The sequence below is a fragment of the Oncorhynchus mykiss genome, chromosome 27, assembly GCF_013265735.2.
Source record: "Oncorhynchus mykiss isolate Arlee chromosome 27, USDA_OmykA_1.1, whole genome shotgun sequence".
NCBI lineage: Eukaryota > Metazoa > Chordata > Actinopteri > Salmoniformes > Salmonidae > Oncorhynchus > Oncorhynchus mykiss.
This window is the reverse complement of record NC_048591.1, coordinates 33,130,888-33,152,754: the sequence shown is the minus strand read 5'-3', so window position 1 is coordinate 33,152,754 and position 21,867 is coordinate 33,130,888. Positions and strand designations below refer to the sequence as shown.

At 43.7% G+C, this 21,867-nt stretch overlaps 1 protein-coding gene across 2 annotated transcripts; it reads left to right on the top strand.

The window, feature by feature from the left end:
* Positions 1-804: 804 nt before the first annotated feature.
* On the top strand, positions 805-21,226 carry LOC110507997 (RAC-beta serine/threonine-protein kinase-like). Of its 2 annotated transcripts, XM_036964810.1 has the most exons (12): positions 805-1,281; positions 11,484-11,651; positions 13,422-13,553; positions 13,843-13,954; positions 14,245-14,395; positions 15,878-16,009; positions 16,328-16,393; positions 16,513-16,704; positions 17,278-17,406; positions 17,720-17,934; positions 18,015-18,205; positions 18,325-21,226. In XM_036964810.1, exons 2-12 carry the CDS (start codon positions 11,606-11,608, stop codon positions 18,402-18,404), a joined length of 1,446 nt encoding a protein of 481 aa, XP_036820705.1. In that variant the 5' UTR covers positions 805-1,281; positions 11,484-11,605; the 3' UTR covers positions 18,405-21,226. The 2 variants fall into 2 exon arrangements, with proteins under 2 accessions (XP_036820705.1, XP_036820706.1); XM_036964811.1 differs by lacking the exons at positions 805-1,281; positions 11,484-11,651 and adding an exon at positions 12,566-12,802.
* The last annotated feature ends 641 nt before the right edge of the window (positions 21,227-21,867 follow it).

The following is a 21,867-nucleotide window of genomic DNA, read 5'->3' as shown; positions in this document are numbered from 1 at the left end:
GGAGTCAATTGCATCTGAACACTAAACGAATGGTGGAGCTTAAATGACGGCCCTTCATACATATTTTGTCATAAACCAGAGCAATACATTTGTAATCAATATTTAATAAAGTAATTGGTTTCCAATTGTCAATGAAAGAAGGGTATTTGTCAGGCTTCGGAATCAGTGAAATAAGGCCCTTTTTCATAGTGGAGACTATTTTACAATTTTCAATGAAACCTTGAAACATATTAAAAATAGGGTATTCTAGTATCTCCCAAAACTGCCTATAGAATTCATCTGACAGGCCATCAGGGCCAGGTTATTTTCCTTTTTTCATTAAATTCAGAGCCTCATCTAATGTCTTAGATTGACACAGGTGAATCGCAAACAGTGGAACTAATCTTCAATTACAGGGACATAATTCTGAATGTGGCAAATGTAGCTATCACAGCCATCTTCCTGAGGTTTTCGTAAAAGGACTAGACGAATCTTGATAATATCAGCTATTGTAATGGGATCTTTGCATTATTTAACTAAGCAAGTCAGTTATGGACACATTCTTATTTTCAATGACGTCCTAGGAATAATGGGTTAACTGGTTCATTTTTACCTTGTCAGCTCAGGGATTCGATCTTGCAACTTCTCGGTTATTAGTCCAACGCTCTAACCAATAGGCTACCTGTCGCCCCATATATGTCATTAATTTTGAGTGTCATTACAAATTTTATTTTGTAGTATCTCTTTTCAAGTGCAAACAAATAGTTGGTGTTTCTTTTCGAGTTCTCAGTTGTTTCATGTAGGGTGGCCTCTCAAAACGTCATATCCTGTTTGTGAGCGTTTGAACGGGGCCTGCTGATTATAATTGAAGCACCAGCAATAACAGGGGACTGAGGGTAAAAGCAAAGATTGTTATAACGTAAAAGGGAGAACAATAATGCCGGAAAAAAATACATATGAACTGTAATTCCAAATCCTAACGATTTGTAATTATTTAAAAGTTGACTAGTAAAAACTAACGTACAATTCGCGAGTTTACACGACCACCGTTTTACTAACGTTATCTTGCTAGCTAACGTTATGCTAAGTTAGCTAACTAACCTGCAATAACACGCCGCCGTTGTGGGAAGAAAAACAAGCTCAGCTGGCATTTGTTGGTTATTTTTTGGAGGATGTGAGACAGAGATCAATACACCACCTTGGAGAATCTGCAGAGGATTTGCTACTTCGTGAGAGCGTTATCCAGTTTGCTATTATTTCGGGGAGAGGGTCTCTTTGGCTAAAGTATCTAAAGAAGTCAAGGTAAGAAGCTTATCGTCAGTCGACGCAGAACTCGAATGATTGAGAACTAGCTGTTAGGAACTAACCAGCGAATGTTAGCCAGCTAGCTGCTAACAACACAAAACTAAAGGCAGTAAACCGTTCATTTACTATTCCATTCAAATGGCTTTATTGACATGGGAAACATGTTTACATTGCCAAAGCAAGTGAAATAATCAAAACAAAATGTACAGTAAACATTACATTAACAAAAGTTTCAAAGGAATAAATACATTTTAAATGTCATATGGCTATGTACAGTGTCATAATGATGTACAAAAGGGAAAATAAACATAAATATGGGTTATATTTACAATGGTGTTTGTTCTTCACTGGTTGCCCTTGTGCCAACCGGTCACAAATCTTTCTGCGGTGATGGCACAATGTGGCATTTAACCCGATAGATATGGGAACAAAATGTAATATGTTTTCAAATTCTTTGTGGATCTGTGTAATCTGAGGGAAATATGTGTCTCTAATATGGTCACAGATTTGGCAGGAGGTTAGGAAATCCATCTCAGTTTCCACCTCATTTTGTGGGCAGTGTGCACATAGCCTGTTTTCTCTTGGGAGCCAGGTCTGCCTAGGGTGGCCTCTCAATAGCAAGGCTATGCTCACTGAGTCTGTGCAGAGTCAAAGCTTTCCTTACTTTTGGGTCGTGGTTACGTGGTCAGTTATTCTCCCTCTGTACTCTCTGTTTAGGGCCAAATAGCATTCTAGTTTGCTGTTTTTTTTTCTTTTTTTTTTTCTTTCCAATATGTCAAGTAATTATCTTTTTGTTTTCTCATGATTTGGTTGGGTCTAATTGTGCTGCTGTCCTGGGGCTCTGTAGGGTGTGTTTGTGTTTGTGAACAGAGCCCCAGGACCAGCTTGCTTAGGGGACTCTTCTCCAGGTTCATCTCTCTCTAGGTGTTGACTTTGTTATTGAAGGTTAGGGAATCTTTTCTTCGGGTGGTTATAGAATTTAACGTCACTTTTCGGGATTTTGATAATTAACGGTTATAGGCATAATTCTGCGCTGCATGCTTTATTTTGTGTTTTACATTGTATAAGGAAGATGGATGTTTTTGCAGAATTCTGCATGCAGAGTCTTAATTTGTGGTATGTCCCATTTTGTGAATTCTTGGTTGGTGAGCGGATCCCAGACCTCACAACCATAAAGGGCAATGGGTTCTATAACTGATTCAAGTATTATTTTGCCAGATGCTAAAGGCCCTCCTTGTCTTGTCACTCCGTACACGTTGGACCACCAACAGAGCTGATGAAAATGACTAATCAAGCCATGTCTTTGTTGGTAAATAGCAGTTTGTTTGGTTGATAACGTTAATGTGAACAAATTGGTCAGGTCGTTGGCTAACTTTCACAGGTTACCGGCATCTTTGGCTTTATTTTAGCATGTTTAGTAAGTAACTAGCTATTTACTAAGGTTAACGTTTTGTATTGCTAACGTTGCTTAGTTAATGTTAGCTAGCTACGCTAGTTAGCTATTAATTTCAGTAGGCCATACAGGATGGCTAATTGTAACTTCATTTTGTAAACATCAGTCATTGGAAGCTAGGTAGAGATAGCCAGATGGCTAGCTAACCGGCCATTGTTCACAGCAGGTCATGCAGAGGCGAATTTAGTTCAGAGTGTGTTAACTAACCATTATCCATTGTTGTAAATTCACCCACACCTCCATGCAGTGGTGTCATTTTATCTGTCAACAACATTTTTACAAGGGGCAGGTGGAGATGGCGACCTAGCCGATTAAACTTAACTCCACGATTTATGATGAGTTGAGTCGGCTAATATCGATTCATGGTCACCGTTCGACGTAACGTTACTCTGAAAAGCCCCGGTCATTTAATGTTATTTAGCTAAGTCATGTCACTCACACGCAAGTTTTTCTTTTGAAAGTAGCAACCTACCCACCTAGTTGATGCTGTTATTGGTGTTGTTTGAATTTGTATCAATTCAAGTGTCTTACTGGTATCCAGTTCTCATCAAAATCAACCCATTAAATAGCCCATAGATTTACACTTGATTATTTTAATAATATATTTGGAATTGACTAAGTGGAAGGGATCCATTGGATTTTATCTCTGCAAACAGTACAGTTCAAACAGACACCAGTCACTTCTGTGTAATGTCAGGCCCCTCCCACTGTTTATCATTTTATTGTGTTAACAAATAATCATTGAACATTTGACTACTCCTCTCCCAATAGAATATGGTTAAATCTACGTAGCCTATCCTGTAGCAGAACGTGTTGTCCCATTGTGTTTCTAGGAATTGATAATGCTGGTTCCCCTGTGGGGATGCCTAACGGTTAAAGGACAATTTCACCCAAAAACGGTCTTTCGGTATTTGTTTCATTAGTCTCTATTTTCAAAGTTAAATGTCTTAAACTTGATTGCTGACATGCAAAACATTTTGGGACTATATCAATAATGGACTAATAGGTTTTGGGTGGAGTTTTCCTTTTAAGAACTTTGGGCCGGTAACCAAAGGTCCCCGAGCTGACTAGGTGGAAAATCAGTCGATATGCCCTTGAGCAAGGCACTTAACCGTAAATTGCTCCTCTAAGTTGAATCAGTGTGTCAAATAAATGACTAAAATATATAATGTTATGCTTTTTCTGCCATCTTGGAGATAGGAAGCAAAATGTTTTGGATCCCAACAGACGTCTGACCTATTAGTTGATGAAGGGAAAAGCTCATCTTCTAAAGCTGAACAACTTCACATGTGATTCTTTGAAACTCATATGTCAATCTATTGGCCAGGAGAACAGTTGCCATGATGAGCTGCAGTTAAAAAAAATTTAAAAAAATATTTCACCTTTATTTAACCAGGTAGGCTAGTTGAGAGCAAGTTCTCATTTGCAACTGCGACCTGGCCAAGATAAAGCATAGCAGTGTGAACAGACAACACAGAGTTACACATGGAGTAAACAATTAACAAGTCAATAACACAGTAGAAAAAAAAGAGTCTATATACATTGTGTGCAAAAGGCATGAGGAGGTAGGCGAATAATTACAATTTTGCAGATTAACACTGGAGTGATAAATGATCAGATGGTCATGTACAGGTAGAGATACTGGTGTGCAAAAGAGCAGAAAAGTAAATAAATAAAAACAGTATGGGGATGAGGTAGGTCAAATTGGGTGGGCTATTTACCGATAGAATATGTACAGCTGCAGCGATCGGTTAGCTGCTCAGATAGCAGATGTTTGAAGTTGGTGAGGGAGATAAGTCTCCAACTTAAGCGATTTTTGCAATTCGTTCCAGTCACAGGCAGCAGAGAACTGGAACGAAAGGCGGCCAAATGAGGTGTTGGCTTTAGGGATGATCAGTGAGATACACCTGCTGGAGCGCGTGCTACGGGTGGGTGTTGCCATCGTGACCAGTGAACTGAGATAAGGCGGAGCTTTACCTAGCATGGAGTTGTAGATGACCTGGAGCCAGTGGGTCTGGCGACGAATATGTAGCGAGTGCCAGCCGACTAGAGCATACAGGTTGCAGTGGTGGGTGGTATAAGGTGCTTTAGTAACAAAATGGATGGTGCTATGATAAACTGCATACAGTTTGCTGAGTAGAGTATTGGGAGCTATTTTGTAGATGACATGGCCGAAGTCGAGGATCGGTAGGATAGTCAGTTTTATTAGGGTAAGTTTGGCGGAGTGAATGAAGGAGGCTTTGTTGCGGAATAGAAAGCCGATTCTAGATTTGATCTTAGATTGGAGATGTTTGATATGAGTCTGGAAGGAGAGTTTACAGTCTAGCCAGACACCTAGGTACTTATAGATGTCCACATATTCTAGGTCGGAACCATCCAGGGTGGTGATGCTAGTCGGGCGTGCGGGTGCAGGCAGCGAACGGTTGAAAAAGCATGCATTTGGTTTTTACTAGCGTTTAAGAGCAGTTGGAGGCCACGGAAGGAGTGTTGTAATGGCATTGAAGCTCGTTTAGAGGTTAGATAGCACAGTGTCCAAGGACGGGCCGGAAGTATACAGAATGGTGTCGTCTGCGTAGAGGTGGATCAGGGAATCGCCCGCAGCAAGAGCGACATCATTGATATATACAGAGAAAAGAGTCAGCCCGAGAATTGAACCCTGTGGCACCCCCATAGAGACTGCCAGAGGACCGGACAGCATGCCCTCAGATTTGACACACTGAACTCTGTCTGCAAAGTAGTTGGTGAACCAGGCAAGGCAGTCATCAGAAAAACCGAGGCTACTGAGTCTGCCGATAAGTATATGGTGATTGGCAGAGTCGAAAGCCTTGGCAAGGTCGATGAAGACAGCTGCACAGTACTGTCTTTTATCGATGGCGGTTATGATATCGTTTAGTACCGTGAGCATGGCTGAGGTGCACCCGTGACCGGCTCGGAAACCAGATTGCACAGCGGAGAAGGTACGGTGGGATTCGAGATGGTCCTGCCAAGTCAACCTGTTTGTTGACTTGGCTTTCGAAGACCTTAGATAGGCAGGGCAGGATGGATATAGGTCTGTAACAGTTTTGGTCCATGGTGTCTGGGTGTCTTGTGCTTTGTAGTAGAGGTCGACCGATTAGTCGGTATGGCCGATTAATTGGGTCCGATTTCAAGTTTTCATAACAATCGGGAATCTGTATTTTTGGGCGCCAATTTTTTAAATTTTTTAATTTATATTTTTTACACCTTTTATTTAATCTTTATTTAACTAGGCAAGTCAGTTAAGAACACATTCTTATTTTCAATGACGGCTTAGGAACATTGGGTTAACTGCCTTGTTCAGGGGCAGAATGACAGATTTTCACCTTGTCAGCTCGGGGAACCAATCTTGCAACCTTACAGTTAACTAGTCCAATGCAATAACGACCTGCCTCTCTCTCGTTGCACTCCACAAGGAGACTGCCTATTAGGCGAATGCAGTAAGCCAAGGTAAGTTGCTAGCTAGCATTAAACTTATCTTATAAAAAACAATCAATCATAATCACTAGTTAACTACACATGGTTGATAATATTACTAGATATTATCTAGCGTGTCCTGCGTTGCATGTAATCTGACTGAGCGGTGGTAGGCAGAAGCAGACGCGTAAACATTCATTCAAACAGCACTTTCATGAGTTTTGCCAGCAGTTCTTTGTTGTGCGTCAAGCATTGCGCTGTTTATGACTTCAAGCCTATCAACTCCCGAGATGAGGCTCGTGTAACCGTGAAGTGAAATGGCTAGCAAGTTAGCGTGCGCTAATTGTCGTTATGTTGCAGGTTCGAGCCCAGGGAGGAGCGAGGAGAGGGACGGAAGCTATACTGTTACACTGGCAATACTAAAGTGCCTAGAAGAACATCCAATAGTCAAAGGTTAATGAAATATAAATACTATTGAGGGAAATAGTCCTATAATTCCTATAATAACTACAACCTAAAACTTCTTACCTGGGAATATTGAAGACTCATGTTAAAAGGAACCACCAGCTTTCATATGTTCTCATGTTCTTGAGCAAGGAACTGAAACGTTAGCTTTCTTACATGGCACATATTTTACATGGAACATATTGCACTTTTACTTTCTTCTCCAACACTTTGTTTTTGCATTATTTAACCCAAATTGAACATGTTTCATTATTTACTTGAGGCTAAATTGATTGTATTGATGTATTATATTAAGTTAAAATAAGTGTTCATTCACTATTGTTGTAATTGTCATTATTACAAATAAATAAATCGGCCCATTAATCGGTATCGGCTTTTATGGTCCTCCAATAATCGGTATCGGCGTTGAAAAATCATAATCGGTCGACCTCTACTTTGTAGGTCTAATCTGAGATTTGACACTGCAGTGTTCAGGCATGTTGCCCATCCCTTGGAACAAAACAAATCGCTAGTGACATACCAGTAGAGAGCTCATCTCTTTACCTGGGAACACCAGAGTACCAGTACTGTTGCCTACCTCCATCTGTCATTACGACTTGCATCATGACATTTTCTTTTGAAATGTCAGTTGGAAGTCAGAGGAATGGGTAAACAAACCGAAAAGAGGCGACAGCTCAAGCTAGCTGCAAAAGGTTTCACCCAATAAGGTCATGTTACTACCAAGGTGGTAGCACTAGTTCTGTTTGTCTTGTTCCTCTAAAGCAGTGGTTCCCAAACTGAGGGGTCGGCAGGAACTCAACTTACTCTTTAAAGTTGTAATTGTAGAATGCACCTTGGGTATTGCATCGTCAGTTCTTCTGGTCATGTTGTCTAGCCCATATATATATTGTTTTAGTCACTCAAATATCACATGAATACACATGGCAAAATGAATAGAATTGCAATAAAATTTGCTTTAAACCCACAACATTTCTCCACCAACAAGAGGGATGTGAACAGTTTGTGTCATCGGCAGTGCTTGTGAGCATAGAAATAGATGTGGAGCGTGCGCGGGGGGAGGCAAGATGTTCCCCATTGCTGGAATGGCGGCCCGAGTGAAAAAGTTTGGGAATCCCTGCTCTAGAGGACTTCACGTGTGTATGAGTTGGGTAAATGAGATAAGGAAGCAGCAGCGGGGGGTGGGGAGATGAAAGGTAGTTGGCAGTTATTTGATTGTGTAGCCTAGTTGTGTAACAGCCGGTGGGCAGTGCATCACAAGGTGGGGATTATTCGGTAGTGCGGTGCCCATGGTAACCAGGAGTACGGCTAGCCTGTGCCAAGGCAAGCTGAGACAGGTGGCCGCTGGGCTCTAACTGAACAGAGCTGGCTGCAGAACAGACACAGACCCAACACTTTCTGGTGATGAAGATTCACATACACACGGGCCAGAATCAGAAAGAGGAGTCAGTCAACAGAGATTTGATGATTTAATAAAAAACATGTCAGCCTTGCTGGTCAATTTTTTTTGCTCTCCTCATTTTACACCTGCATGCCTGTTAAGGCGTCCACATGCTTCCCAACCATAACAGTTTGGAACAGTTAGGGCATATGTTTTGACATTTTGAACAGATATGTAATTGTTAATTGGATCAGTCTAAAACTTTGCACATACACTGCTGCCATCTAGTGGCCATGATCCAAATTGCACCCGGGCTGGAATAATACATCATGGCCGTTCTTTCTCTCTTCAAAGATGGTACCAAAACGAAACTCATGTTTATTTTCTTTGTATTTCTCTGATATTTTGTTCAATGGAGGGGTGATGCAAAACAGCTCCAGGCGCTCCATGCTTTTCTTATCTCCTGTTCTGAGCATCTGAGATTTACTATGCAATCTGATACACGTCAAATCAGTTTTCTTGATCTTCTGATCTTGTGTGAAGATAATGTTCTATACACTGATCTTTACAGGAAACCTACTGATCGTAACAGTTTGTTGAGGGCTGATAGTTGTCACTCACTTCCCTTGAAAAACAGTTTGCCCTACAGCCAATTCTGTCAAATCAAAAGAATTTGCAAAAAACAATCCGATTTCGACAGAAATATGGCTGAGACGCAAAGAAAGTTCAAGGAGAGGGGCTACAAGAATGATCAGATTAATATTGCCATTGAGAAAATTCAAAACAAAACGAGACATGACCTTTTTCAAGGTCAGTCTCGCAAAAAGACGCATTCTTGCGTTCTAACTACCCGCTATTCAACGTGCTCTGAACAAGTTAAGGGAATTGTTCACAAACATTGGCACATCCTAAAATCCGATGATAGTCTCGGTAATGTGTTTTCGGACCTTCCCTTGGTCGTATTCTCGCGGGGCAGAAATCTGAGACCAATTGGTACACTCTGATTTACCACCCCAAGATATTCCTGAACAACGTCTATTTGCGCCCCTACCGGATGGAAATTACAAATGTAATGGCTGTGCTCAATGCAATGGCACTTATAAATGTAGATCCTTCAAACACCCACAAACAGGGAAATCGACTCTGCGTTATATTGGCATCGAACATGTCACCCTCCCTAGGAGAGTGGGTGACCTTGATAATTTATTGTTAAAACGAGAGGCTTCCTGGATCTTTAATTTAAAGACCCTTGCGCACTTCGGTCTCAACGTAGACTTTGATCTGAAGCCATTCTTGTGATTATTGTGACTTTGCCATTGTAATTGTTTGTAAACTTGTATAGTCAAATTAATCTATGATCGTATGCGATCCATTTGTTTGTATGCTGTTCTTTGTATGACATTTTAATATTTGATGATTAACCAATGATATTAGGCCTCTCCTGGCCATGATTACAGACACCTGTGTCTTTTGACACTATATAAACGAGTCATCCCGCAGTGTTTGTGATTATACCCTGATGAAGACAGCTTGGCTGGTATTACATTTTTGCATCTGAGCTCCTAGAGTGTGCAGCTCTTTTATTTTTATTTTCTATTTTCTTTGTATTACCTTTTACCAGATGTAATGTTAAATTATCCTAAATTAATTTCACATTTCCACAAACTTCAAAGTGTTTCCTTTTAAATGGTATCAAGAATATGCATATCCTTGGTTCAGGTCCTGAGCTACAGGCAGTTAGATTTGGTCATTTTAGGCAGAAATTGAAAAAAGGGTCAGATCCTTAAGAGGTTTTAACAAACAATAGAACTATGCACAAGGACTACTTTTAAAAATGGCCACTGAAAATGTTACCAACACATTTACAGTGCATTCGGGAAGTATTGACACCTTTTTCCACGTTTTGTTACGTTACAGCCTTATTATAAAATTTAGGAACACATTTAAAACAGATTCATTATGTACATAAATATTCAGTCCCTAGCATCCTGAGTGGCGCAGCGTTCTAAAGCAGATAAACCTGCGTTGCTGTGTATCACTACAGATCCTGATTCGATTCCAGGCTGTGTCGCAGCCTGTCTCGACCGCAAGACCCATGTGGCGGCGTACAATTGGCCCTGCGTTGTGTGGGTTAAGGGAGGGTTTGGCGGGCCAGTTTGTCCTTGTCCCATCTCGCTCTAGCGACTCCTGTGGCGGGCCGGGCGCAATGCACGCTGACACGATCGCCAGGTGTACGGTGTTACCTCCGACACATTGGTCTGCCTGGGTTCTGGGTTAAGCGTGCGTTGTGTCAAGAAGCAGTGCGGCTTGGCGGGGTCATGTTTCAGAGGACGCACGGTTCTCGACCTTCGGCTCTCCCGAGTCCGTACGGGAGTTGCAGCGATGGGACAAGACTGTAACTACCAATTGGATATCATGAAAAAGAGGTGAAAAAAGATATTAATTATTCAGACCCGTAGCTATGAGATTTGAATTTGAGCTCCGGTGCGTCCTGTTTCCACCTGTGGTAACTGCAATCGATTCGACATGATTATGAAAGGTACACACCACAGTTGACAGTGCATGTCAGAGCAAAAATCAAGCCATGTGGTCGAAGGAATTTTCCGTAGAGCTCCAAGACAGGATTGTGTGGAGGCGCAGATCTGGGAAAGGGTACCAAAAAAAATCTGCATAATAATTTTGCACGCCCAATTCTTCCGTTTTTGATTTGTTAAAAAAGTTTGAAATATCCAATAAATGTCGTTCCACTTCATGATTGTGTCCCACTTGTTGTTGATTCTTCACAAAAAAATACAGTTTTATATCTTTATGTTTGAAGCCTGAAATGTGGCAAAAGGTCGCAAAGTTCAAGGGGGCCGAATACTTTCGCAAGGCACTGTATATATATTATTATTTATTTTATGTTATTTATTTTATATGTTATTTATTTTATATTTATATGTAATCTTTAAGAACTTACAAAATAGAAGCTAGACAGGCAGAATAGAACATTCCAAAAACAATGAATTTAGAAGTATTTTATGTTTGAGCAAAAGAACACCGGGCAAAATCTATAGAATTGCAGGAAACTAGCTTTAAAACAGCAAAATGTTCTCTCGGCTCAATGGAGAAATGTGTACAATTTGCAGGAAATTGGCTTCTGCGGCACCAAGATGGGGGCCTCTATAATGTACTCTAAAATGTAGCCTCCCCGACGACCAACCACGCTCATAGCCACGCCCCCTGCCATGCAACAGTGTTTTTCCTATCTGACAGTGCCTCTTATTTCCAGTTTACATTACACACACATCTCGGAAAGTGATGTTTATGTAATCGTCATGTGTGCAATTATTTTCCATTGTCATAAGCCAACGCAGTGACGTGTTTTCATGATCATCAGTACTCAGCTTTTCATTTGTAATAATAATCAATGAAATGTATTCTCTTTCAATTGCGGCTAATATCTTTATCTTTGGTCTTTCTGGCCCCCAGGTATTGAGTGACGTTTTTGTCAGAGACACATCTGACGCCCTTCGCCAACAGTCACAGCCCCCCCCCCATTCCCCCTGTGACCCCACCCTGACACCCAGCAACCCTCCGTCCTCTGCCCCAGCATGAACGACATCAGTGTGGTCAGAGAGGGCTGGCTCCATAAGAGGGGTGAGCTGAGCTTCACTAGTTGCTGTTTCACTGTGTCTGTTACTCTGTTTCTAGGACACTGTGTCCACTTTACTCAGAATTAGTTAAACATAAACCCTAATACAGTGGGGAAAACAAGTATTTGATACACTGCCGATTTTGCAGGTTTTCCTACTTACAAAGCATGTAGAGGTCTAATTTTTATTATAGGTACACTTCAACTGTGAGAGAGGGAATCTAAAACAAAAATCCAGATAATCACATTGTATGATTAAGTAATTCATTAGAATTTAAGTAATTAATTTGAATTTTGTTTCATGACATAAGTATTTGATACATCAGAAAAGCAGAACTTAATATTTGGTACAGAAACCTTTGTTTGCAATTAGAGATCATACGTTTCCTGTAGTTCTTGACCAGGTTTCAACACACTGCAGCAGGGATTTTGGCCCACTCCTCCATACAGACCTTCTCCAGATCCTTCAAGTTTCGGGGCTGTCGCTGGGCAATACGGACTTTCAGCTCCCTCCAAAGATTTTCTATTGAGTTCAGGTCTGGAGACAGGCTAGGCCACTCCAGGACCTTGAGATGCTTCTTACGGAGCCACTCCTTAGTTGCCCTGGCTGTGTGTTTCGGGTCGTTGTCATGCTGGAAGACCCAGCCACGACCCATCTTCAATGCTCTTACTGGGGGAAGGAGGTTGTTGTCCAAGATCTTGCGATACATGGCCCCATCCATCCTCCCCTCAATACGGTGCAGTCGTCCTGTCCCCTTTGCAGAAAAGCATCCCCAAAGAATGATGTTTCCACCGCCATGCTTCACGGTTGGGATGGTGTTCTTGGGGTTGTACTCCTTCTTCCTCCAAACACAGCGAGTGGAGTTTAGACCAAAAAACTATATTTTTGTCTCATCAGACCACATGATCTTCTCCCATTCCTCCTCTGGATCATCCAGATGGTCATTGGTAAACTTCAGATGGGCCTGGACATGTGCTGGCTTGAGCAGGGGGACCTTGCGTGCGCTGTAGGATTTTAATCTATGACGTTGTAGTGTGTTACTAATGGTTTTCTTTGAGACTGTGGTCCCAGCTCTCTTCAGGTCATTGACCAGATCCTGCTGTGTAGTTCTGGGCTGATACCTCACCTTCCTCATGATCATTGATGCCCCACGAGGTGAGATCTTGCATGGAGCCCCAGACCGAGGGTGATTGACCATCATCTTGAACTTCTTCCATTTTCTAATAATTGCGCCAATAGTCAACCAAATTCCAAAGACTGGTGACATCCAGTGGAAGCGGAAGGAACTGAAAACAAGTTCCTAAGAAATATCGTTTTAACAGACTTAAAACAACAACAAAAAAATCTGAACGGTTAGTCCTCGGGGTTTTGCCTGCTACATAAGTTCTATTATACTCACAGACATGATTCAAACAGTTTTAGAAACTTCAGTGTTTTCTATCCAAATCTACTAATAATATGCATATCTTATATTCTTGACATGAGTAGCAGGAAGTTGAAATGGGGCATGCTATTTATCCAAAAGTGAAAATGCTGCCCCCTATATCTTAAGTTAAAAATCACACAATGTGATTTTCTGGATTTTTGTTTTAGATTCCATCTCTCACAGTTGAAGTGTACCTATGATAAAAATTACAGACCTCTACATGCTTTGTAAGTAGGAAAACCTGCAAAATCGTCAGTGTATCAAATACTTGTTCTCTCCACTGTATGTATGGCTCATGTGCCCCTCTAACTCCCGCTCTCCCCCCTCTCTAACTCCCGCTCCCTGCAGGAGAGTACATTAAGACGTGGAGGCCACGGTACTTCATCCTGAAGAGCGATGGCTCCTTCATCGGCTACAAGGAGAAACCAGAGATGTCGTCCGACCACAGCCTCCCACCCCTCAACAACTTCTCTGTGGCAGGTTGGTCTCTGTCATTTTTGGGCCAACTTCTAGAGCCTGGTGGTACTTGGATGAGGATGAGAGTTGCTTGGTGGTGTTCCCACAGATTGGCTCTCTTAATTTTAATATTTTTTATTTTTTAATTATTTCTTGTGTTTCCTCTCCTGGAATCCTCTCCTCACATCATAAGGTGACTTTTTGAGGAGGTTTTTAGAGAAGACTGGAGGAGAGGAATCGAGGGACGACTATTGAGATTCACTCAGTGTCTAGAGTAGCACACTCTAACTTCTCGATTACTCCCTGTCTGCAGAGTGCCAGCTGATGAAGACAGAACGGCCCAGGCCCTACACGTTTGTCATCCGCTGCCTACAGTGGACCACAGTCATAGAGCGCACCTTCCACGTGGAGAGTAACGAAGAAAGGTGAGAACAGAAAGGTCCAGAGGCAGGGACAACATGGAAGAGTTGAGTGGGTGTTTGTTTCTCTGTCAACTGGTCAATGCCCTCCTTCTCCAAGTTGTATTATTTTTACTTAACCAACTTTCAGGATTAGAGGTCTGCAATTGACCCCATTAGTGACCTCAATTGACCTCACTAGTTAATCACCCTCATTTCCACCGTATCTACACACAAACACACACACACTCAGTCAATGTACATTAATGTCTTTTGGGCTTGAAGTGATCTACATTTAACCTCCTCTCTCCTTCCAGGGAGGAATGGATGAGGGCGATCCAAGCGGTGGCCAACGGCCTGAAGATGCGAGAGGAAGAGGCGCCCATGGACGTCACGTTTGGCTCCCCCAGCGACTGCAGCAGCATGGAGGAGATGGAGGTGGCCATGTCCAAGTCCCGCAACAAAGTGGTCAGTGTTCTGCTGTCAACCTAGCAGACCTGTCATTGTCCCCTTAGTAACCTAGCAGACCTGTCACTGTACCCCTACCAACCTGGCAGACCTGTCACTGTCCCCCTACCAACCTAGCAGACCTGTCACTGTCCCCCTAGCAACCTAGCAGACCTGTCACTGTCCCCCTAGCAACCTAGCAGACCTGTCACTGTCCCCCTACCAACCTAGCAGACCTGCCACTGTCCCCCTAGCAACCTAGCAGACCTGCCACTGTCCCCCTAGCAACCTAGCAGACCTGTCACTGTCCCCCTAGCAACCTAGCAGACCTGTCACTGTCCCCCTAGCAACCTAGCAGACCTGTCACTGTCCCCCTAGCAACCTAGCAGACCATTCACTGTCCCCCTAGCAACCTAGCAGACCTGTCACTGTCCCCCTAGCAACCTAGCAGACCTGTCACTATCCTCATGTCCCCCTAGCAACCTAGCAGACCTGTTACTGTCCTCCTGTCCCCCTACCAACCTAGCAGACCTGTGACTGTCCTCCTGTCCCCCTACCAACCTAGCAGACCTGTCACTGTCCTCCTGTCCCCCTACCAACCTAGCAGACCTGTCACTGTCCTCCTGTCCCCCTAACAACCTAGCAGACCTGTCACTGTCCCCCTAGCAGACCTGTCCCCCTAGCAGACCTGTCCCCCTAGCAGACCTGTCCCCCTAGCAGACCTGTCCCCCTAGCAACCTAGCAGACCTGTCCTCCTGTCTCCCTAGCAGACCTGTCCTCCTGTCTCCCTAGCAGACCTGTCCTCCTGTCTCCCTAGCAGACCTGCCCTCCTGTCTCCCTAGCAGACCTGTCCTCCTGTCTCCCTAGCAGACCTGTCCTCCTGTCTCCCTAGCAGACCTAGCAGACCTGTCACTGTCCTCCTGTCCCCCTAGCAACCTAGCAGACCTGTCACTGTCCTGTCCCCCTAGCAACCTAGCAGACCTGTCCTCGAGTCCCCCTAGCAGACCTGTCCTCGAGTCCCCCTAGCAGACCTGTCCTCGAGTCCCCCTAGCAGACCTGTCCTCGAGTCCCCCTAGCAGACCTGTCCTCGAGTCCCCCTAGCAGACCTGTCCTCGAGTCCCCCTAGCAGACCTGTCACTGTCCCCCTACCAACCTAGCAGACCTGTCAGTGCTCTTTGTGTTTGTCCAACAGCCCTCCTCTAGATGTGGCTGCGTTTGTCCATTGGAAACTCTGTATCCTAGTTCTGAATATCTCCTCCTTAGTAACAGTACCTCATCACAGCTGGTTTACCATCTCCTTATGTGACCTGGGCCATAGTGTGTGTTGGTGCGTTTTCTGCTCCATTCTCTGCTCGTTCTTCATCTAAAACCGTTGTGCAGGTCTATGTAAACTCTTTATTACTTATACTCTGTAATTGTCATGGTCAAATAAATCCTGTCATCCAAGCTGTCTTGAATAAGCCTGAGATCTGAACTCTCATGGTGTTTGTCTCCCCCCCACAGACCATGAGTGACTTTGACTACCTGAAGCTGCTAGGGAAGGGAACGTTTGGTAAGGTGATCCTGGTGAAGGAGAAGGCCACAGGAATGTACTACGCCATGAAGATCCTGAGGAAAGAAGTCATCATCGCTAAGGTAACCATTTGGCATCAAAGGAAATGACAGTCGCTCAGACAGAGGCCTCCAAATGGTTCCTTATATATGGCGCTACTTTTGACCGGTACCCATAGGGCGCTGGTCAAAACTAGTAGTGCACTATATAGGGAAAAGTGTTCCGTTCTGTACGAGGCCAGACTTCTGCACCATACCCCTGGAAGTATGCTGCTTTTGATGACTGTTACTTCTTGGTTCTATTGTGGGTTCTTGAGTGGCTCAGAAGTCCAAGTCCAGCTGTACACTGCTGGGTGAATGTCTGTCCCTTATGGTGTGTTTTTGTGTGATCTGTTCCATAAGGATGAGGTAGCACACACGGTAACAGAAAGCAGAGTCCTTCAGAATACAAGGCATCCCTTCTTAACGGTGAGTTCCTATCTGACATCATCTGACCTTACTGAACACTGATTACAACATTTCATCAACGAGCCACCTGATTCAAATGTGGTCACTAATTCTGACTCCTCCCCCCACCTCACACACAGACACTGAAATATGCGTTCCAAACACATGACCGGCTATGCTTTGTGATGGAATATGCAAACGGAGGAGAGCTGTTCTTTCACTTGTCGCGAGACCGTGTGTTCACAGAAGACCGGGCACGGTTCTACGGTGCGGAGATTGTGTCTGCGCTGGAGTACCTCCACTCACGGGACGTTGTCTACAGAGACCTTAAGGTAATGGCCGCTTCCCTGTCTGGATGTCTGGCTGATGTTTCCCTGACGCACCTCCTCACATTGAAAGTATATTCTCAAGACTAACATTTCGCACAATATGAAATATGGTCTGTTTTCCTGGACCCAGATGAAGCCCAGTCTTGGACTAAAAGTGCTTCTGAATTAGTATAGGACTAGGCTCAATCCTACCACAGACTGCTTAATCTGGGTCAAGGAAAACAGCCCATATTTCCTATTGTTTGAAATGTGTCCGTACTCTTTCACCCATTTCATATGTAAATACTGTATTCTAGTCAAGTCCATTCTATTCAGCTGTGTGTGTGTGTGTGTGTGTGACTATTCTATCATACGTGTTCTTCAGATATACTACATATTCTGTCCACAACGTCTATACATCCCATCATATGTGTATGCGACAATACATTGTGATTTGATTGAGCACCAGCCTCTTGGTGAAAAGCCTGTAAGTCTGTGGTCCATTCTACAGTTAGCTGTCATGTCAGCGGTGGTGTTTTCTGCTGCTGATTCTCCTGTGGTCACTCACTCTTCATTCTCTCTGTCTTCCTCTTCCAGCTGGAGAACTTAATGCTGGATAAAGATGGACACATAAAGATCACAGATTTTGGACTGTGTAAAGAGGGAATCACAGATGGGGCTACCATGAAGACCTTTTGTGGGACTCCAGAATACCTTGCACCTGAGGTAACTACAGTGTAGTGAACAAAATCATACATTCTAGTTGTGCTTTGAACAGTACATGGCAGTGTGTCCAGTTAACAATTCCAGATAGATTCCTTGCTGGTTTCTCATCTTGGATTGGTTTCCAGTCAATAATTCTCTATCCAGCAAAGAATGCTTAACATACAAAGTTAACTCTACCGTTGTAAAGTAAATGATTATCAACCGGAATAGACAGCCCGTCTGCAAATAGTTCATTGTTCACATTGCAATGGCTTCCATAGAATTGGATTTGCTATTTCTCTTTGTATCTCAGTTGTATCTCTCTCCCCTCCAGGTATTAGAGGACAATGACTACGGCCGAGCGGTGGACTGGTGGGGTCTGGGTGTGGTCATGTATGAGATGATGTGCGGTCGACTGCCCTTTTACAACCAGGACCACGAGCGGTTGTTTGAGCTCATTCTCATGGAGGAGATCCGCTTCCCCAAGAACCTGGCCCCCGAAGCCAAGGCCCTGCTTGCTGGCCTGCTCAAAAAGGACCCCAAGCAGAGGTGTGTATTTCTGTCTTATATTTATATCAATTGAGTGAGGAAAATAGTGACGATGCTGATGATTACTGATCATTTTGTAGGCTTGGAGGTGGACAAGAAGATGCCAAAGACGTGATGACTCATATGTTCTTCACCACCATCAACTGGCAGGATGTGGTAGAGAGGAAGCTCTTGCCTCCCTTCAAGCCCCAGGTGACGTCGGAGACGGACACGCGCTACTTTGACGATGAGTTCACGGCACAGACCATCACCGTAACGCCCCCGGACAAGTGTGAGTTGAATGTGTCTCTTTGTGTTTGTCTCACTGTTTAAAAATTGTTTTTTAATTGTAGGAAGAAAAATAAAACATTTCCTTGTTTGTGTATTAAATCCTGGTTCTGTCTACTCCAGACCACAGCTTAGACGCAGAAGACCAAGACCAGCGCACACACTTCCCTCAGTTCTCTTACTCCGCCAGCATACGGGACTGACTTCTCTCGCACACAATTCCCTCAGTTCTCTTACTCTGCCACCAGCATACGGGACTGACCTCTCTCGCACACACTTCCCTCAGTTCTCTTACTCCGCCACCAGCATACGGGACTGACCTCACACACTCACATGAGCAGGCAAGCTACCACATGTTCACACACTAGCACTGCTGGGGAAATGGGTGTGTGCGTGCACACAAACTGACACACTCAAACAAACACTTGCACAAGACACACACACACACCAGGAAGTGGTGAAAACATGGATCCTAGAGCATGACGTGATGACTGACCTCAGCAGGCCTGTGTGGATAGACTGGCGGCCCTGTCTCTCATTCTGACGGGACCAGGTGGAACAGGACAGGGCTGCCCTTGGCCATGCCTGCAGGACCCCACCTGTCTGCCCTCCACACTACTACTACACTGGGCACATCAAAACATGGACAACACTTTACCATCCCTGGGTTATGCCAGCAAATACCACTCCACCACCAGCCAAACGCATGCGGCACCTATCCAACACACACAAACACTGACAAACAACACATGAATCCTTCCATACACTGCAGATGTGTTTTTTTTACTACTGGATAAAAAATAAAAAATAATCCAAACAAATGTAGAAACACATGAAAGAAGAAGAAAAATATTTTTGGGGGGAGGGCGAAAAATATTGAAACTCGTTTTTATTTTGATTGTTACGGTTTTAAAAGCCATATTTCTGCAATTTACAAGTGCTCTTGCTGAAACTTGCTGTTACAAGTCGTGTGGACTGTTCCTACAGAGGGAAAGTGGAGTGGGAGAGGGGTAAAGAAGAAGTGTGTACCTTGAAGAGTAGCCATTTCCCTGCTTGCACTGTGTATAGGAATGGGTTTGAGTGTGTGGAAGAGAATGTATGAACAACCATTTGAATTTCAACATCAGTTTTATGTTTATGCATCTGCATGGATATCTTTGGATTCTGCATGTCGGCTAAACAAGGAGAAGAAAGGACACTACAGCACAGTCGATGAGACTTTTAAAGGGAAAAGAGAGGTGGTGGAGTTGTAGCTTCAGCAGCCTTGCGGATTGACTTGTTCCCCTGGTGGTTAGAACGGTCATGAGAAAAGAATGAGTGACCACAGCGCCAGCCTGACCAATCCCCTGTCCGGAGCCCAGTCCAGATCCCCACACAGCCATTCACATTTTTCCAGTAGCTGTCACTCCCTCTGAGCAGAAATATCCTGGAGAATAGCTGTCAATAATTTTTTAGAATCATCTGTTCACTTTTTATTTTGATGTAAAGATCTGTTGTTTTTTAAATAATTGGAACGTTTCCATATTTAAGGATGAAAACGTTTTTATCATGGATCAATTATTATTTGTGATGAGGCCAAGCTAGACTCGTCACAAGGTTGATATTGAAGGTTGTGGTTTGTATTTTTAAAGTAATATAAGACACAGACTAAGTCATCTGTCAGTATGCCGGAGTAGGACCATGTAAACAAGGGTTGGGGTCAATTTAGGAAGTCAACGGCGTTAGTCATGGATTGAAATGGAATTGACTCCAATTCTGGTGTGATGCTGTATATAATGACGAGATGGTCTTGTCTCTGCTCAAACAAAGGGAGTCGTCCCAAAGGCGGGAGGGTAGTCAATCTGCTTATCGCTGTATTCTCTCGTAGACAGATTTTGACGGGAGCGGAACCCTCACATGATGCACCAGTCTTGAATGCATGTAAGGCATATAGAGAAGTGGTCACAGGTGAAACAACCATTGTGGGCCACAGCTAAGTGCTGTGACATTTCATTTTTGCCTTTAAAAAAAAAAAAAGATTCCTTCACTCATGGAACATTTCATTTATCTTTGTTCTTGATATGTTGTTCCCTTTTGGTCCACCTATTCCAAAACTTTGGAAGACATTGTCTCAATTATATATATTAAATGTGTGTGTGTGTGTGTCTATATAAAACAAGTTTAAACATGTTGATATTTCTTTAGGTTGTTCATTTCGATCATTCATGTGTTCCTTTTTGTGTGTGTGTGTGTACTCATGCACAGCAGCAGGTTGATGTGGGGCATTGTAGAACAGCTCTCAAGTCTGTGCTCTGTACCTGTATCCTCCGTACCTCAGTGGGTTAGTATAGTCTGACTGCTGTACTCTGAGGCTATGGGAAACATCCCTCCACCATCCCTTCTTGACTAAGGCCCAGATTCAGCCCTGGTAAATGCAGCTTCAGAAACGGCAGGACCGGATTTCAGGAACAACCTCCCTCTGATGGCCCTCTCATGTCGTCTTCAATGTTAGGATGGCCACGAGGGGGTGTTGTGGACCTTTTGTAATGTTGACACTGGCAGTAAAGCCACACGTCTCTGAACCTTGTTGCTCTCTGTCTCAATAAATTGAACATGCTTTGTCTAGTAGTGTGTACACCTAACATGCAAGCCAACACCCCTGACCTCTCTTGTAGGCTTTACACACAGACAATCGAAATGGAACTCTTCACTGGCAATGTAAATACCAAAAAGGTTTGATGAATGCATCATTTATAGGCTAGAAGAGGGGAAATCCACAGCTTTGTAGATAGAATGTGAGTTGTAGCTTTACAATAATTACCTTGCTTCTCTGTATTTTGAATGTGATCAATAGTCACGAATGTCATATCGCAATGCTGGTGTACCAATAATTGTTAGCTTGTTTTTGAGTTGAGGTTTACCTGGGGAGGAGCTAAGGTAAGCTATGTTTTTAGGGAGAAGACTATGTCCTGGTAGACAGCTTCAGCTCCCTTGTTACAAGATTTGACATTGTGACAATTATGTGCCAGTAAAGACTTGTACTGAATTAAGTGTTTGTCTCTTTCTTCATTTGGTTACCAGCTTCAATGTCCCATATGCTACCTTCTGCTGTTGTGCCCTCGAGCAAGGCACTATACCCCTAATTTCTCTGGTGCCCTGCTCCCAGCCTGTGATGTGTTCGAGGACCGAGCATGTCCCCATTCTCATAGACAAGGCTGCAGTGGAGCAGATTGAGAGCTTCAAGGTCCTTGGTGTCCACATCACCAACAAACTAACATGGTCCAAGCACAAAAAGGCAGTCATGAAGAGGGCACGACAAAACATGTTCCCCCTCAGGAGTTTGAAAAGATTTGGCATGGGTCCTCAGATCCTCAAAAGGCTCTAGAGCTGCACCATCGGGAGCATGGTTGCATCACTGCCTGGTTTGGCAACTGCTCGGACTCTGACCGCAAGGCACTACAGAGGGTAGTGCGAACGGCCCAGTACCTCACTGGGGCCAAGCTTCCTGATATCCAGAACTTCTATACCAGACGGTGTCAGGGGAAGGCCTGAAAAATTGTCAGACTCCAGCCACCCTAGTCAAAGACTGTTCTCTCTGCTACAGCACGGTAAGCGGTACCGGAGTGCCAAGTCTAGGTCCAAGAGGCTTCTAAAACAGTTTCGAACCCCAAGCCATAAGACTCCTGA